This window comes from Scyliorhinus canicula, chromosome 1, assembly GCF_902713615.1.
Source record: "Scyliorhinus canicula chromosome 1, sScyCan1.1, whole genome shotgun sequence".
Classification (NCBI taxonomy): domain Eukaryota; kingdom Metazoa; phylum Chordata; class Chondrichthyes; order Carcharhiniformes; family Scyliorhinidae; genus Scyliorhinus; species Scyliorhinus canicula.
This window is the reverse complement of record NC_052146.1, coordinates 280,108,812-280,127,668: the sequence shown is the minus strand read 5'-3', so window position 1 is coordinate 280,127,668 and position 18,857 is coordinate 280,108,812. Positions and strand designations below refer to the sequence as shown.

The window sequence follows — 18,857 nt, the reverse complement described above, 5'->3', positions numbered from 1 at the left end:
TATCAATGGGCAGTGATTAAGTGATACTTAGCCGAGGTCCTGAGAACATGTAGATTCTCGGAGCACGGGAAGGCTGGAGCTGAGAGCCAATAGAGATATAAAAAATATCACAGTTGCGTTTCGCTGAAAGGCCACATTGGCCAGATGAATGCAAAGATAGCGCACACGGAGCTATCGGGGCTGGGGATAGATTGAGGATATTTAAAAGAAATCCCACTGAGGCCGATTGCAAACATATTTAAACCGGCGTGGAGCACTTGCTCCATCTTCGGATGCACTGAGTGAGGGATGTTTGCACTAGAATATTCCAGTCTCACGTGTGGAGTGAGACTTGCCACCTGTCCGATTTGTCCAGACGGTCTGATTCTCCATGAGACGGGCAGTCTGGATATTTCCAATGGGTGAAATTGATCCGAGGCATTTCATTGTCAAACAAAAACCCACCTCTCCCCTCCGCCCTGCCAGCCACTCCCCCCCCCCCCCCCCCCCCACCCTCTCCTCCTCCCTTCACTGATCTCTCCGCGTCTCCTGAAGCCAGCGCAATTCTTGAATGAGTTTATTAACGCTCCTGATGATTCGGTTTTGTGCGTGTGTGTGTTTTTTCTCTTCTTCTTTTCTCTCTCATGTACCAAAAGCAGGACCTCGACATTGCACATTTCAAGTCAAGAGAGAGTGAGAGAGAGAGGGAGGCGCATCACGGGTCACTTTCCCAGAAAAAAAGCTAAGAGTGTGTTCTGTTGAAGGGTGTTTCCAAAGCCGGACTGGAGTGTCTGACTCACTCTGGATGTGTCTTTGGGGAGGCGCTGACGCTATAGCCAGAGTTAAAGGGGGGGGGGGGGGAGAGGAGGAGGAGATTTATTTATTTTGTGACCGTGTAACAGCAGCGCCAGCCTGACACACACTCACTTGTGATTTGTTTGCACACTCACGTCCACACACACACACACACACACACGGCAAGAGGAAGAGGAGTGCAGAAGCAGCGGACAGGCACCGCGCCACACTCTCCATCCATCCAGGCGAGGCATTGAAGAGAAGGCGGACAGCATGTAACCTGAACCCCCTTCAAAACTGACAGGAGAGAGACCTGAACGCAACTTCCCAATCCAGGGGCAAACCCAGAGAGAGGAGAGGAGGCAAGAAACTGGAGGATTCTGAAGGGGAAGAACATTTTGGGAGGGGAGAGGGAGGGGGACACATGCATTTACTGTGGAATTGCCCAGGAATCAATAATAAGAGCAGTTTTTGCAGAAGACGCGGCCACTGATGAAGAAGAGGAACGGTCGATAAGCTTCGATATTTGGCACCGAGGAAAATACTTCAGATTGTTTTTTTAAGGGGGGATTGAGGTAAATTCCCTCCCACATATTGTGTGTACATTTCTTCTGTTATCTTCCTGTTGATCTGTTGCTTTCTCTCATCCATTCCCGCCACATGGAATAATGAAGAGTGGGGGATTGGTGCTCTCACTCTTGCTTCTCGTGGCCGCTTTGCAGCCCTCCTGGGCGGAGAGGCAGCGGCAGCAGCGCCGGGGAGGAGGAGGGGGGACAGCGGCCGAGGCTCGCCCGCACAGGAAGGCGGCCAAGCCGGGCCAGACCTACACGTCGCGGCTGAAGCGGAAAGGGCTGGCGGTGGACTTCACCTTCTCGCCGCTCTTCCGCAACTACCTGCTCCAATTCTTCGGGCGGCCCCGGGGCGCCGACTGCCGCCTGCTGCTGGACTGCGGGGCGCTGGCCGCCGCCCTGGAGCCCTTCCAGCCGGGCAGCCTGGCGCTGCTGGAGGCCGGCCCCCCGCCCTCGCCGTCCCCCTCGCCGCTCGCCAGGAGGAGACTCAACAAACAGTCCAACCAGGTGGTCCTGGAGGTGGGCGCCCGGGACGCCGCCCGCTGCCGGCACAGCCACACTGCCCGGCCAGGCACCCCCTTCCTGCTCTACAACCTGAGCCGGCTCTTCCTGCGCTGGGGGGACTCCACCGAGGGCAGGCTCCGCATCCGGCTGATGCCCGAGAGGAGGGCGGCCCAGACCTTCCCCCGGCGGGAGGAGATCATCTCAGCCGCGATCAGAGGCTCCGAACCACGGGTCTGGCTCCAGATCTCCTTCCCAGGTGAGCTGGCTGGGGGGTGGGGGAGCTGGGGGTGGGGGGTGACTGGATCAGGAGTGGCAGAGAAAGTTGGACAGGGACACAGAGAGAGAGAGAGAGAGAGGATGAGCGAGAGGAGAGAGAGAGGATGGGAGGAGAGTGACAGAAGGAGGAGAGGAGAGAGCGGATGAGCGGGAGAGGGGAGAGGAGAGAGAGGAGAGGATGGGAGGAGAGTGAGGGAAGGAGAGGAGAGAGAGGAGAGGATGGGAGGAGAGTGAGGGAAGGAGAGGAGAGAAGGAGAGCGGGAGGAGGAGAGAGACAGGCTGAGAGAGGAGAGAGAAGTGAGAGGAAGGAGAGATAGAAGGGGAGAGCGAGAGAAGGAAAAGGGGGAATAGTGGCACGGATGGTAATCGGCAGGGATGGGAATGAAAGATGGAAAGTGAGGCGAGAGGAACGGGACCTAAACAGAGCGGGCGACAAGTGGTTAACCCCGAGGCATAAAGAGATACAGAGAGCTGGATTGAAGTGTTAGAAAGTAATAAGGCAGAAAGACACGGAGCCCTGCAACGTGCAGCGTGTAAAGGGAGCGACAGATAGAACATGATACAAAGCGAGAGATCGAAAGCAAACCTAAAAGATAGGCGGGAAGATTTCCAACTGCTGGCCAGCCTAAACAAGCATGAATTAATTTGGCTTCATTGTTGGAGCAGATTGCAATGTCCAAGGGGAAATGGGCACACCATGGACAGCGACCCTTCACTCCCATTTCCCCAGGTGTTGGCAGGTCCGCACACGGCGGTCCTTAAACCTTATTGCTGGAGGCCCCCCTGAAAGGCCATGAGACTCTTGGTGTGTCCGCCCTCCTGGGGTCAGGTGAATTGAGGAATTCAAACTGCAACTCTTGAGGCGGGGGGGGGGGGGGGTCATTTTAATCCAAATTCACCCGGCCAGGTCAGGAGGAACAATTGTTGCTTTTGCAAAATATTCCTTTCCACCCACTTCATTAGAGAGTAAAACTAGGCAGTGTGTACAATCAACCGTGACAATGTCCTGACGGATGCATTTGGTTAAAATTGGCCACAAAATCAACGACAACCCGAATCGGAAAGTCAATTAGGTATGTGCGACTTGACTGCTGGATTGGGTGGGGACTGGAGAATATATCTCCACCTGAATATCTGCCCCCCCCCCCCCCCCCCCCCCCCATGCAGAACCTGGAAGGAGAAACTCGTAGAGAGCAACTGAAGAAGATTAGAGGCTGAAAAAGCAGACAGCAAGGTAATGACTGAAGGCGGGAAAGTACACTGAGATTGCCCTCTGCCGATGGAGGGAGGCGGCTGTTGTGTTTCAGACATTGCCTGTCAAAGTGCAGTGTCTGAAAGCAATTTTCAGTTCATTAGCATGACTCTAAGTGCCGGTGTGGACGACTGGAAGGAGCAGAGTGGGAAATGCAGTGAAATTGAAAGTGTTGCAGGAAATTAAAGCGACTGTCCAAAGTGGGTGACACTTTCCCAAAGCCTCAAAAGGTGTTTCAAAATATGAGCAGCTGGAGAACAAAGACGAGTTTGGTTTAAAAAAAAAGAAAAGGAAAATAAACTTATTCTTCAGGCATGAATCTGCCGTCAAGTCATGGAGCAGCCCTGCACCCGATCCTTTACTTGTTGACTACTGTAGTGAAGATTGCACTACATCATCTGGCTGCTTGGAAAGAGCTGCTCTGTACTACACAACAGCACCACCCACCCCACCAATAGGCTTAGCATTGCACCGTGCCCGCAAGGATATGGAGCCACGCTTCATATCACAGCTGACAACTGTTGTCCCTGGGCGTGACAGCCTCTTGTAACATGGCAGCTGAAGCTATATTTGCAAAATAAATGACATGGCTCTTTAGCATGTTTCAGCATTTTGCAGAACTAGATCTTGTGAAGCCAGCATGCTGGTGGCACAATGGTTATTATTTCTCCCTCACAGCACCAGGGATCTGGGTTCGGTTCCGGCCTTGGGTGACTATCTGTGTGGAGTTTGCATTTTTTCCCTGTGTCTGCGTGGGTTTCCTCCAGGTGCTCCGGTTTCTATCCACAGTCCAAATATGTGCAGGTTAGGTGGAGTTTGGGGGTAAGGGTGGGGGAGCGGGATGAGGTAGCGGGCTTTTTGGAGGGTCAGTGCAGAGTCGATGGCAGGGTGGCACAGTGGTTAAAACTGCTGCCTTGCAGCGCCAGGGACCCGAGTTCGATTCTGACCTTGGGTCACCATCTGTGTGGAGTTCGCACATTCTCCCCGTGTCTTCGTGGGTTGCCTTTGGGTGCTCCGGTTTCTTCTCACAGTCCAAAGATGAGGAGGTTAGGTCAATTAGCCATGCTAAATTGCCCCTTAGTGTCCAGTGATATGCAGGTTAGGTGGGGTTACAGGGATAGGGTGGGGATTGGGCCTAGGTAGGGTACTCTTTCAGAGGATCATTGCAGATTCGATGGGCTGAAAGGCCATCCCTAAAATCCCTTCCCATTCCCCCGCTCTGTCCCAGTGACCCCCAACATTCCCATTACCCCGCTCTGTCCCAGTGACCCCCGACATTCCCATATCCCAATCTGTAGGGATTCTATGAGGATGGACCAGATGGCCTATTTCTGCACTGTCGGGGTTCTATGGAAAGTTCCAAACAGGTCACTGGCAACTAGACGTCGCCGACTCGACAGAAAAGTTTGGTGACATCTTGCCAGATGGAGTCAATTGGGCTTCTTTGCCTGTTGAGTCCTTTATCGAAACAGCTGTCAGCAAGGTTATGAAAACCTAAACGTTAGCAAAAGGAAAAGAAATAGAGAAAGCACTCTAATCACAAATGAAATGTGAAGGGTTGAATTTATTTACGTGGGTCATTTAAGTCCGCTATTACAACAGCTAATTCCTTCATAACTCTGGATGTCTTTTCATGTGGGTAACCTTCAGACTTGATGCATTGCTTGCCTAAAGAATGGACACGGGACCCATTAAAAGCTCATTTGGACCTATTGTCTATTCGTTTGAGGTGTCGCTCTTCCATCTTCACTGGTCCCATTGCCGGAACATTGCAGTCCAAACTGGACAGGGCTCCTTTCGGATGGCATTTCCATCCATTTCATGATGCAATAATGGATGGCTCAGCAGAGGAAATCCCAGGACGTTGAGAGAACTCGTGTAGTGAGAATCACCAAGTGAAATATGGCGAACAAAGTATAGAAAAGCTGTACGGGAGAGGTTCAGAGACTGCAAGAGAGAGCCGTACAGGGAAGCAGCGAGGGGAAGTTAGAAAAGCAGGTGAGAGACAACATGGAAGAACACTGGACAGGGATTGAGGGGGGGGGGGGGTATAGAACAAGGGCAGGCAGAAATAAGATGAGCGAGATTCTGAGAGGCCGAGGGGAGGACATTGCATAAATGAGCAAAGGAGAAAAAAGAAATTAGAAAGAGAATGTGGAAGAGAAGTACAGATACAGAATAAGAAACGAGAAATGGACCATAAGATAAGTTAGATAAAGAGAGAAAGACAGAAAGGGTGGAAATTAGAGTGAGAAGTATTGAAACAAATAAGAGGAGGAATGATGGAGGAGAAGGATAAAGGATGGCTCAAAAATGTGTTATGTAGAAAGTGGTTCCTAATGAATAACCGCGAGGCAGATGAAAAATATCAGAGTTAAAAGAAAGTGACAAGACACAAGATTAAGAGAGAGTTGAAGAATTTTGTTCTGCCTTCTGAATAGACTTGTGTTGAAAAATAAATCACTGGTTTAAATCCACCTGTATATTGATATGTGTAAAAGTGATTTAGTTGTTCATTGGATCATAAAATGAATGAGGGATGGAAAGCCAAGTGTTGTGGAAAATGTGAGTATGAGGGAAATCTTATATAGCACTTGGCATGAAAACTTTTCTGCAAAATTCGAGGAGAAGAAAATCAAATGAAAGAGAATTTTCTATACAGCTCTGTTACATCAGTCACACAATATTTTTTGCAGAAAAATGTGTATATTGACTTTCCTGGGTCCCGGGTGTAAATTCTGGTTCATATCCAGATATACACCTTTAATGTTTTTAAGAATGTTTGCTTTTGAGTGGGAAAATGGCATTAATCCCAATACACCATCCCATTCTGATAGATCAAACTCACCTGCCTGTCACCAGTGACTTTGAACTGTCCCCTTCGATGTGTTTGTCAAGTAACGTATTTCAAAATTGCATTGCCCTTTGGATGAAAAAAATCCATCTGACTTCCCTTTCCACAGTGAGCTCCCTAATTTTGAACGAGTACTCTGTTAGTTGAACCTTTTGCTGTGGTGAATAATTTTGTCTGGATTGATGACGTTTGTCAATCTCCTTCATCGATGACATTTGCATGGTCTTTTCGGTGGAGATTGTTGGAGTGTTGGCATGCAATATGTTTCTGCTTCATCTTGATTGGGACTAATTAGATAGCACTCTCAAAGAGGTTGCAGAGACACAATGAGCCAAATGGCCATATTCTATGATGTATAATTCCATGATTCTTTTAGTTAATGCTTACCCGAGAACACACTACTGATAGAATATAGACTATTTTGATACAGGATGATTTGCATGTTTAGTTTCAAGAAAGGATCTAGGTCTACATTAAATTGAATCACCATGAAAGCTTACGTAATTTAATGCTAGTATATATGATGTAAATTGGACAGATTTCTGTTGTAAAATGCAAAAGAATAAGCGTATGGGACATAGAAAACATCTAAATAATAACCAAATGAAAATTGAGCTTTATTACAATGGCAAATCAGGTTCCTGTGTCCAGAGATTTAAAATGAACTGTACGTCCCATTAAAAGTGCTAACTTTAATCACTATAACTGCAGAGCAGCCATATTTCACCTTGCCTGCTCAATAAACAATATTCTGTTTGTGTGAAATCCTTTCTTCTGCTGCATGCAATAACTTTGTGCAGAGTGTTTTACTCTAGCTGGGGGGAGGGTGTGACTATGACGTTGGAAATTATAAATAAACACAGAATGCAGTGGAAGTACATTGCATCTGGAAGAAAAAAGTATGTCAGCCTTACAAGCAATATTGTGCCTTGGAGTGACCCGTTCTTTAGATGATATCTGACCTGCTTTGCTTTATTGTTTTTTTTTAAATCACTTAGAAATGATTGTGTTTTGCAATGAATGCTGTAGTATTTACATAATGCTCTAATTCATAAAGTTATCAGGACAACTTGCCAACGATTACTGTTAAAAATTGGCAGCTTTTAATGTTAATTGCCTTGATTGTTAAAAGTAGGGTCTAGGTCCCTGAATCATAAAGTTTAAACAGGTCCCAAGTTCAATTTGGGGTCAGTCTCGTGTCAGCTGAGTTAAAGTGACTCATAAGTAGGAGTTCTGCAATTACATGGTATTTACAGGTCATTCGGCCCAACAAGTTGTGGCCAGGCAAATGCCTTCTGGATTAGGGAAGGGACAACCAATTCATGCTTCCATTTTTGATCACTGCACTATGATCCCCTTACTGGAAGTGTGTGTAGACACTATGTGAGGGCAGGAGTTTGTCTTCCGATTGTGATGTCTCTCACGGTTGGATAACCTGCTGATAGTCCATGTCAACGTTCCCGCAGAAGAATTACTACTTGGAGCAAAGTACTGGAGGCTAATCTGTTCTCTGTCAAACCAATCAGCAGAGGGGAGAACATTTGGAGAGCATGTTTTTTTAAAAACACATTGGCTCTCTTGCCTGATATAACAATTAACAGTGGAATTTATAAGTTCAGTCTGCGTGATTTTTGAAAACTTTATTATTGCTGAAAAGAAGCAGACTGATAATCTTAAACTCTTGGTTAGTGTGATTCTTAGAACACTCAGGACTGTTCAGTAAATGCTGCCTAATTGTGGACTCACATCTAACGTTAGACATCATGTTCTGAATTTTGGAAGTATGGGCAGGCTGAGTACATTCAGTACTCTGCCTATTGTCAATAGCCAAAATATTGTCCTGTTTGATATGATCTGCCACTCATTAGGATGTACGGCCTACGTATCTGGCATCACATCAGTACTGGAATCCATGTACCACACGACTCATTTGTGTGGTTGGCAGAATGTCTTTGGCTTGACAGAAGCATCCTGCTATTGGAAAACACTATTCATGTTGACACTGCACAGTAGCAGTGTGAAACGGCTGGCTTCATCAATTGCTCAAATTTCTTAGACGCAATGCATTTTGGAATAGAGCGTATCAGAGTGCTCTGTTGGGTAATGGCTACACCGATCAGATCATTCCTCCCTGTGCATCACACATACCGATGAGTGGGCCAAAGGTCGCCACTTTCGGAATTGAAAAGTGCCCAGTCTACATCAAATTTGCCTGGAAGGGTAAAGTATCTTGAAAATGTTGAGCAGCAGGTGAAGCTAGATATTTCATGCTGCTACTACAACATGCAGAGGAAACACGAGTGGTGATTCCCACTTACAGAATGCTGCCAAAAAGACATTCTAGCGACCGCACAAATGATTAATGTTGCATATGAATTTCAGTACTGGTGTGATGCCAGGTATGTTGGCCATACATCCCAACTGGCGGATGGTATTCACAGATTTCACAGAATTTACAGTGCAGAAGGAGGCCATTCGGCCCATCAAGTCTGCACCGGCTCTTGGAAAGAGCACCCTACCTAAGCCCACATCTCCACCCTATCCCTGTAACCCCACCTTACCTTTTTTAGACACTAAGGGCAATTTAGCATGGCCAATCTACCTACCCCTGCACATCTTTGGACTGTGGGAGGAAACCAGAGCACCCGGAGGAAACCCACGCAGACACGGGGAGAATGTGCAGACTCCGCACAGACAGTGACCCACGCAGGAATCATACCTGGGACCCTGGCGCTGTGAAGCCATTGTGCCAACCACTATTCTGCCGTGCTGTATCTAACAGCAAATCTGTTTAACTACTCGCAATAGGCAGAGTGCCGACCATACTCAACTAGACAGTGCAGGTAAAATTCAGAACATAATGTCTAAGATTTGATGTGATTCCATAATTGGACAGCATTTGCTGAACAATCCCGAGTATGCTAAGGATTAGACTAACACCCAGGGTGGCATGCGCAGTGGTTAGCACTGGGACTACGGCACTGAGGACCCGGGTTTGAATCCCGGTCTGGATCACTGTCCATGTGGAGTTTGCACAATCTCCCCGTGTCTGCGTGAGTTTCACCCCCACAACCTAAAGATGTGCAGTTTAGGTAGATTGGACAAGCTAAATTGTTCCTTAATTGGAAAAAAAATAATTGGGTACTCTAAAATTTTTTTTAAAGAACTAGACTAACACCCAGTTTAAGATGATCAGTCAGGCACAGTTATACTTCCTCAAAGCTACATATATTCATATGCATGGGTCTGCCTTCTGCGGGCAAAAGAAACATATCCAGAATTGCATCTTTTTGAATAAAATATGAATAGCTCTCTGGTGCATTCACCATGGCATCATCTCAACCAATCAGAGCCATCTTATCAACCAATTCGCACCTTTTTTCTCATGCAGTACAAATTGTTGTTCCCTTTGAAATTTGGCATTCTTGCATTTGGCATGACGAGTGCAAGATGGAAAGCTTCTAAAGCACATCTCTTTTATCAGCAACATTCAAGTTCTACACTACCAAGCAGCTATTTTTAAACATGTCTCACACCAATTTCTATTTTAAAACTTTGCTTTATACCAATTGCAGTTATATCTCAGGCGGTGCAAAATTAAGACATTACGAAGCTACATCCTTGATGTGGTCTTGCACCACCTGCTTAAATTTGATTCAAGCCACCCTGCACTCAAGCTGCCGTGTTGAAGGAAACTAAACTTGTATTTAGATAGCATCTTTCCAGACTTCAGGTGCCCTGAAGCAATTTACAACGAACGGAGTACTTCTTAAGCGTACTCGCTGTTATAATGTAGAAACATGACGTTGTTGTGAAGCTAACATAATATATGGTACAACTGATCTGTTGAGGTATGAGTCCAGTTACAGTCTGTATTTTAACCCCTGTGTTTTGTTGCTGCTGGGGAAGCTATTGGTGTAGCATGATCATTTTCTGCAGCACTAATATTTTCTATTGTTGGCTTCAGCAGAAAAACTGCCTGGTGATTAGAATTAATCAGACTTTCAAATCGCATTCACGTCTGTCGTGCCATTGTTTATTGCAGCCCTGAATCTATAAGATTCCAATATGGTGTTCTAATCTGGTACAGAAATAGTGCAAACAAAAATAGGACCTGCAAACGCCATAAATCTGAAATGAAAATATGTTGGAAATACGCAGTGTTGGTAAGATGAAAGGTTTAGTGTTTCAGGTATGCATTCTTTGTCATGACTTGTTTCTGTTTTACTTTGAACAAAGAATATTCAAATGAAAAGCCTATGAAAATATATGCAAATGCACAGCAAGCTGCTCGGTGTGTAGTAGGTTAAGGCTGTAACACATTGCGGCATAGAGTTACAGGACTCAGTTTTGAACTTATTTCAGCACCTTCGTTGTTTTGATCTCAGAAAGTGAGACGACAGTATTGATCTGGGGGCCTAGGTTTAGCCCAGGTAAATAGACAGCTGGTTCATGATGCAGAACGAGGCCAGCAACACGGGTTCAATTCCCGTACCGGCTGAGGTTATTCATGAAGGCCCCGTTTTCTCATCCTTGCCCCTCATCTGAGGTATGGTGATCCTCAGGTTAAATCACGCCCAGTCAGCTCTCCACCCTCAAAGGGGAGAGCCGCCTATGGCGACTTTACCGTTACATATAACAGGTCTTGCTGTTACAGAAGGGAAAAGGAATAATAAGAATAGGTTCCCCACCCGGTGTGGAGGAGGGAAGGGTGGAGACCTCCTTGTGAATCTGACCCTGGGCCTGACCAAACTTGCCATCAACAGGTCCAGGCAGTGGGTGACTGAGGGGATTGTCTGACCCAACTGTCCACTCCTCTACCGCGGTTACATTCGTGGCCAGGTATCCTTGGAGGGGTAGCATGTGGTGTCCACAGGCACCACTGAGGCCTTCTGTGCCCAGTGGGCCTGCACAGTCTTGGATGCTTTGTCAACCCCTTTAATCACATTTTGGTTTGATGTTTTAAGCTTCATTTGCTCCTTGTTATTGTTTAGGGCAGTGTCCCTTTAAGGGGATTCCCCCTTTTAATCTGTCCCTCAGTTTGTTTAATTTAGTTTAATTGCTTTCCATCAAAATAGTTGGAGGCAACAAACCTTCTTGGTGGAAAAACAATAACGTGCATTGTGGAGCAATAGGTAGGCAATGAAACAAAATATTTTGTTAATACCAGTAGGTACATGGAAAGAGGCCACTCTTTGGCAGAATGAAGTGATTCCTATGATGTTTGCAGGTGACAGGGTAGCACAGTGGTTAGCACTGTTGCTTCACAGCTCCAGGGTCCCAGGTCCGATTCCCGGCTTGGGTCACGGTCTGTGCGGAGTCTGCATGTTCTTCCTGTGTCTGCGTGGGTTTCCTCCGAGTGCTCCGCTTTCCTCCCACAGTCCAAAGATGTGCAGGTTAGGTGGATTGGCCATGCTAAAGTGCCCTTAGTGTCCAAAAAGGTTAGGTGGGCTTACTGGGTTATGGGGATAGGGTGGAGGTGTGGGCTTAAGTAGGGTGTTCTTTCCAAGGACCAGTGCAGACTCGATGGGCCAAATGACCTCCTTCTGCACTGTAAATTCTATGATCCTACGTTTGAAAGTCTGGGGATAGTGTATCACTTCAGGAATGAAGGCTACAAATTACTGGCAAATGACAGGAGGTGGGATTCTCCGTTGGCTGACACTGAAATCGGGAAATGCAATTGGATAGAGAACAGTTTCCAATGCCAAAATCCTGGCGGGCGCCAATGTGACGACAAATCGCTATTCTCCGTCACCTCGACAGGGGCGTCAAAGAGGTCCAGAGCACACATACAGTAATCACCATTTGCATATCATTAGCAGGCCTGACCAAGTATTCTCTGGCCTCCCCGATTCTCTACCTCTGATGGGTCAAGTTCCTGACGGTGCGGTTCACTTGTGCTTTTAAGAATCAGGAAACTGGTGGCATGGCTGCTGAGGAAGGGCGCGGGGTTACAGAAAGTGTCCAACATCGCCATAGTTTGCTGACAGTTGTGTCACTGGCCGGGGGACGTCTGCCAGGGCTGGGGGGGGGGGGGGGGGGGGGGGCGGTGAGTAGCAGGGTGTTGCCAGAAGATGAGCTGTCAGGTCGGGGTGGGCGGGACGGAACACCATTGCAGCAACCGGAAAGGCAGCCATGCAGCTGCGCACACTGCTAACAGCCCACTGACACATGACTTAGGGTCATGGGTCATATAGCTGTTCCACCAGGGCACTCCCCTAGGTACTCTCTGGCCCCTGCCGACCCATCAGCAAGATGGACGTGCTCCAGCGCAACCAATGCCACCTTGTTGGCTGGGATGAGCGTGTGTGGGGTTTGTAATGCGGCTGCAGCTTGTCAGCCTCCCGAGTGTCAATCATGGACTTGGCGAAGCCTGCACCATTTCTCATTGGAATCGATTGCGTTCCACATGGCGCCGGCGCTAGCTCCTCCACAGTTGCTGAATCGGTCCAGGTTCAGCGCCAGTTTTGCTGTCGTGAAAGTCCACCAATCCTGCCCCAGCAACACTTAGACTCAGGAACGGAGAATTACGCCCAACATGTGTGTGACCTACATTCATTCTCTTTATTGTACTCAAGCGGAAAGAAAAAAAACAGTGGGCGGGATTCTCCCATATGGGGCGAAATCGTAAGGCTGGCGTCAAATCCGGGCGGGTTTGACGCCAGCCCCCCCCCTTCCCGACCGGGAACCGATTCTGGTCCCCGGTCGGGGCTAGCAGCCCGACGCCGTAAGCTCCGGCATCACGGGCTTAACGAATTTCGTTAAGCCCGCTTGCCCGCGTTAGCGCCGGCTGACGCATCATATGACGTCAGCCGCGCATGCGCGGATTGGAAGACTCAAACCCGCGCATGCGCGGATGACGTCATCGCGTATTTGCGCGAAACCCGCGCATGCGCGGGCCGGGTTGCCCCTCAGCCGCCCCGCGAATGGATACTGCGGGGCGGCGGAAGGAGAAATAGTGCGCGGGCATCGGGCCCGCTGCCCGCGATCGGTGCCCACCGATCGCGGGCCCATGGCACCCTTGGCACGGCCGTGGTACTGCCGTGCCAATCGGTGCCATTGTTATAAAATGCGAGTGTTTACGGCCGTTTTTACGAACGGCCAGATCAGGTGTGTTTGCCGTTCGTAAAAACAGCCGTAAAGGGCTGGGAACTCGGCCCATCTATCAGCTGTGAATCGCTGCCGGCCGTAAAAAAACGGCGGCAGCGATTCATGTCAGGAGTTGGGCGTGGGGGGGTGGAGAATAGCGTCGGGAGTGCGGAGAATCTCGCCCAGTATTGTTCCACAAAATACTTTCCATGATTTTTGAGAAAAGCTGCCGAAACCGTCACTTCAAGTTTCTTCTTTACCTAATTTCGGTTTGAAAGATAACATGATGTGCTGCAGCAGGATTTTTAAAAAATCCACTCGTCCCACTCTTGACGCTCTTTGTGAATGCATATCTTGAAAACACTTGCACCCAGCCTGTGATTTCCTTCCCGTCATTAGTTGGGCTACTGGCATTCACCGAGAGAACAGGAGCAGAATTATAATGTGCCAAAGACGAGAGTTTAATGTGATTCTGCCCATAATCCAGCCACAACTTCATCATTTGCAGGCCACTCCATTATCTTCTCTAATTGTCTTTGACATGACCCCTTTATGTCTGTTTTTATATTTGGAAAAATACTAATGATATAGCTGTTTAATTATGTGGACAAGAAAATCTATGCATCCTGTCTTTGGTCTAAGATCACTTCGTCTTTCGATTTATGGAGATGTATCTGGTTTGCAGCAAGCTGCACCCAGGAGGGCATGTATCTGACACTCTTGTAAATGTCAGGCACACAAGGGTTCTGTTTGTTGGCGCCACTAGGTGGCGCAAAAATCCTTTTTCCACCAAATATCCTTAACTATTGATTTGGAGATGCATATTTCGGCAGGGCACAGTGTTCCCTTCCTTCGCTTTCTTCTGTAGGGACACAGGGCAATGTTTAGGTTTTCAAACCTATTTTTAAAAAGCACAGTTGCAAAGAAGGCCTGAGAACAGTCTGGCAACTTTCCACGGCATTCTCAGTGAAGACTGTAACCTTTTTGCTGAGGTGTGGCTCAACACGTGTTGGAGATCAACTGGTCACCTCTACAGGTGAAGCACATCGCATCAGAAACATCATTTGCCTTTACTGACGTAAAACACCTGCTCTTTTTCCATCCGGAGACACCAGAAGCTATGTTTTTCGGGACAGGAGGGCTGGAAGGGGTGCCCAATGTCTTCCTGTTGCCAATCCACATTGGCAGCAAAGGTGGCCATTTGTCTGCCAGCTGGGAGGTTAATGGAGGCAGGAAGTGGCCATTTAAAGGCTGTTTCCTGCCTCCACGGGCATTCTTTCCACGTCGGGAAGGTTTGCCAGCATATGAGGAGACCATAAAACCATAGAACCCCTACAATGCAGACGGAGGCCATTTGGCCCATTGAGTCTGCACCAACCTTCTGAATGAGCCCCCCCCCCCCCCCCCCCCCCCCCCCCCCCCTCTCCCGGCTCCATCTGCAAAACCCCACCCAGTCTGCACATCCCTGAACCCCAGCATGGCCAATCCTCCTAAACTGCACATCTTTGGACTGAGGGAGGAAACCGGAGCACCCAGAGGAACCCCACACATACACGGGGAGAAAGTGCAAACTTCACACAGCCAGTCACCCAAGGCTGGAATTAAACCCCGGTCCCTGGCACTGTGAGACAGCAGTGCTAATCACTGAGCCACCGTGTCGCCTCAGAGCCTGCCCAGTATATCTTAAAAGTCTCACAGAAGGCTTGGGGAGGTGGGAGGAGGGGGCGGCTCTCTATACACCATGGAGAGGCCCGTGGTGGCAATGGCCCTGCTGGAGAGAATGGGCACTGCCAGTGAACAAGAACAAAGAACAATACAGCACAAGAACAGGCTCTTCGGCCCTCCAAGCCTGCCCCGAACAAGTGTCCTATCTAGACCAACCGCCTGTATCCTTCTATACCCTGTCTGTTCATGTCTCTATCCAGATAAGTCTTAATGTATTTGCCTCAACCACCTCACATGGTGGCAGTGCATTCCAGGCCACCACCATCCTCTGTGTAAAAAACTTCCCCTGCACATCTCCACTGAATCTTTCCCCTCTCAGCTTGAATTGTCATTTCCGCCCTGGGAAGAAGCCTCCAACTGTTCACCCTATCTATACCCCTAATAATTTTATAAATGTCTATCGGGTCACCCCTCAGCCTCCGTCTCTCTAGGGAGAACAATCCCAGTTTATTCAATCTCTCCTAATAGCTAATGCCCTCCATACCAGGCAATATCCTGGTAAACCTTGGGCGGGATTCTCCAATAATCGGGCTATGTCCCCACTCCAGCATCAAAACATCAGCTCTGCCTGCTGATACGGGGAGCTGCACTTCCGGGTGGGAACCCGCGCATGCGCATGACGGTGGCCTTCGGCGCCCGCCCCGGGGGACATAGCGAACTTGCAACACGGAGCAGCCCCGACAATACAGGCCCCCCGGAGATCGCCACGCCCGCGGATCAGTGGCCCCCGATCGCTATCCTGGCCATCCCTGAGGCTGAAGGATCCCCCCGCGCCCCCACCAGGGTGGCCGTGGACTGAGTCCGCAGACGCCGCCGACCATTCCCGACAGGCAAAATGTGGTTACAGCCACGCCGTTGGGAACTCGATCAGTTTTCTTCGGTGAATCATGGGGTGAGGTGGGGGGGCCTCTGTCAATGGCCCCCTATCCACGTCGTTAGACCGCGCGCGATTCGTGGTGATTCGCCGGGGTCTGGAGAATCGCGGAAGCGGCATCACGCCGGTTTTCGGCATCAACTCCAATTCTCCTCCCCCGCGCCGATCGCGATTTTGGCGGGGGGGGCTCGGAGAATCCTGCCCCATTTCTGTACTCTCTTCAAAGCCTCCACGTCCTTCTGGTAATGTGGTGACCAGAATTGGGCACATTATTCCAAATGTGCCCTAAACTATATAATTGTAACATAATTTTCGAGCTTTCATATTCAATACCCCGTCCTATGAAGGCAAGCACGCAATATGCTTTCTTTACCACCATTTCCACCTGTGTTGCCACTTTTAAGGATCTGTGGAACTGCACACCCAAATCTCTCTGTGTCTCTATGCTCCTGATGGTTCTGTCATTTATTTTATAGTGCTTCCCGATCTCCATGCTATATTGATATGTAAATTCTCTAACCGGAATGGAGGCAAGCTTGCGCCTAATTAGTGGCACCAGGCGATGCCTAAAAGTAGACACTAACTCTGGAAAGCGAGTTTCAAATGTAGGAGGCAGCATGACAATTGTCCAAACAAGTGTCCAAACCCCCTCAACCAGGAGGTACTTCATCCGCTCTGCTCAAGGAAAAGCAACTTTGTGCCACTGTATGAGTACCTCAGGTTGACTTTCCCTATTCTTCTTCAAGACTTTAAATCAGCAGCAACAATAAACTGTGCTCCCGATAGCAAAGCACTAATGTGCCACAGACTGTTTGCTGTACCGGTTTTCACCTTTGGAAATGTCCCCCTCCCAGCTCATTCACAAGCTCATCAGCGAGCTTAAGAGGCAGGGGGTTAGTTGGAGCTTCGTGGGGTTTCCAGTGCTCCCCACTGCCCTCGCTTTGAAAATTACAGTGCGTTTCGGAGGCAGCAGAAGACTGTCATGCTGTCCGAGGTACTGTTTTCAAAGTGCACACACACATGAGCTTGTCCCCAAGGGCAATAGAAAATCCTGCCCTAAGTGTAGAGCATTGGCTCATTTCCCGTTTCGTTGCTTAGTGATGTTGATGCCTAGTTGGAGTAAATTCAGCTGAGTCTGCACAGACCAAGGGGTCAAATTCAGGATACCCTAATCTATATCACTTAATACTCCATCATTCCTTACCCAGTAGGCCATTAGGATAGTAATTTGGAAGAAAAAAAACACACTTTGAACTGTATGTTTGATATTTAATTTATTTTTTTACATCTGATTTATGCTTCACAAACATCACAGATGGACAGCAAGTGGATTGTTAACGTTGAATACTGATAGGGTTTTTTATAGCTGTTTGTTCCTCACACCATGGTGGAGAAATGTCCGGATGCCAGGCAAGGGGGTTTAATTTAATCATTGCTGAAATGAATCAAGCAGCTATTATTGACCACATATTTGCAAAAGAAACTTCACTTTGTCACTTGCCCTCGCGTCCTGCACAGCCAAGTATGAATGATACATTCTTGCTGATACTGCTTGAAAATGATTTGCTCCCATCAACCACAATGGTTTTATGACCTTAGCTGTTGGCTGCACACAGTATCTCGCATTTGGATTTAAAGATATTATTTAATTGAAGGCGGTTCAGAGAAGGTTCACGAGAATGATCCCCGGTGTGGAGGGAGTGTCTTAAGAGCAAAAGTTAAACAGGTTGGGATTTAGAAGAATGAGAGGTGATCTAATTGAAACATATTCTTAACGGGCTTGACAGGGTAAATGCTGAGAGGATGTTTGCCCTCATGGGAGAGTCTAGGACAAGAGGGCATAGTCTCAGAATAAAATTAAGACTGAGATGAGGAGGAATTTCTTCTTTCAGAGGGTTGTGAGTCTTTGGAACTCCTTGCCACGGTAAGCTATGGAGGTAGAGTCCTTGTGTATATTTAAGGCTGAGATAGATGATTCTTGATTAGTAAGGGAATCAAGGGGGGCGGCACGATTCCGGTCCCGGGTCACTGTCTGTGTGGAGTTTGCAAATTCTCCCCGTATCCACGTGAGCCTCACCCCCACAACCCAAAGATGTGCAGGGTAAATGGACTGACCACGCTAAATTGCCCCTTAATTAGATAACATTTATAGAAAAAAAAGTTAGGAAATCAAGGGTTACGAGGGAAAGGGCATGAAAATGGATGTGAGGAATGTTGGATCAGCCATGATCCTATTGAATGATGGCGCAGGCTTGAGGGGCCGAGCGGCCTACTCCTGTTCCTATCTCTTATGGTCTTATTTGAGTTGGACTAAGGGCAGTCAATTTGAATCAGAAACTATTCTTTGCTACTGCTTGTGAATTAAATTGCAAGCATTTCCACCTTAGATTTATTTTTCTAATTCAAACATAGTTTGCATAATGCACAATCGTTAACACATATATAGGCGAAGAGAATGGTGCAATTGTGGTGAACATCCCGACCAAAAAATATCACATAGGAGCAGCAAGCTATATCCAATTAGTAGGTGGTTGAAAACTTGAAAACTCCTGTGTCTGGAAAAAACAATCTTTTAACATTCCCGTGCTCAGAGTACAAAGAAAGTTTATTATTTCAAAGTAGATTTTTCTTCCGCCGTTTTCTTTGTTCTTTTGTGTCTCCGTTCAATAAATTCTTCACCTTGTCAACCTTAACAATGCCTGATGGTCATGACTACTACGCCGTTTGCTGTCTCTTTCTAAATTGGCAGCTTTGCACACTCACTCCCTGCTTCTACCCAAACTTTCTCAGCCTTGAAAGTCAAAACTCGCCACATCAATTATTTTATCGAATTCATCCATTTTCAGGACTTCCTCATCTTTCCGTCCTTGATGGCGTCCTGCAATATGGGCCTGCATCTTTCCATTTGGAAAATCCAAATACAGACTAAATGGTGCC

General features: G+C 47.8%; 1 protein-coding gene across 1 annotated transcript in view; it reads left to right on the top strand.

The window, feature by feature from the left end:
- Positions 1-1,798: 1,798 nt before the first annotated feature.
- The window catches only part of LOC119974762 (ALK tyrosine kinase receptor-like), a 1,320,646-nt gene continuing 1,303,587 nt past the window's right edge, over positions 1,799-18,857 (top strand). The window contains exon 1 of the mRNA XM_038813974.1: positions 1,799-2,103. Coding sequence (XP_038669902.1) covers positions 1,998-2,103 — 106 coding nt within the window. The 5' untranslated portion in view covers positions 1,799-1,997. The remainder of the gene's footprint in view (positions 2,104-18,857) is intronic.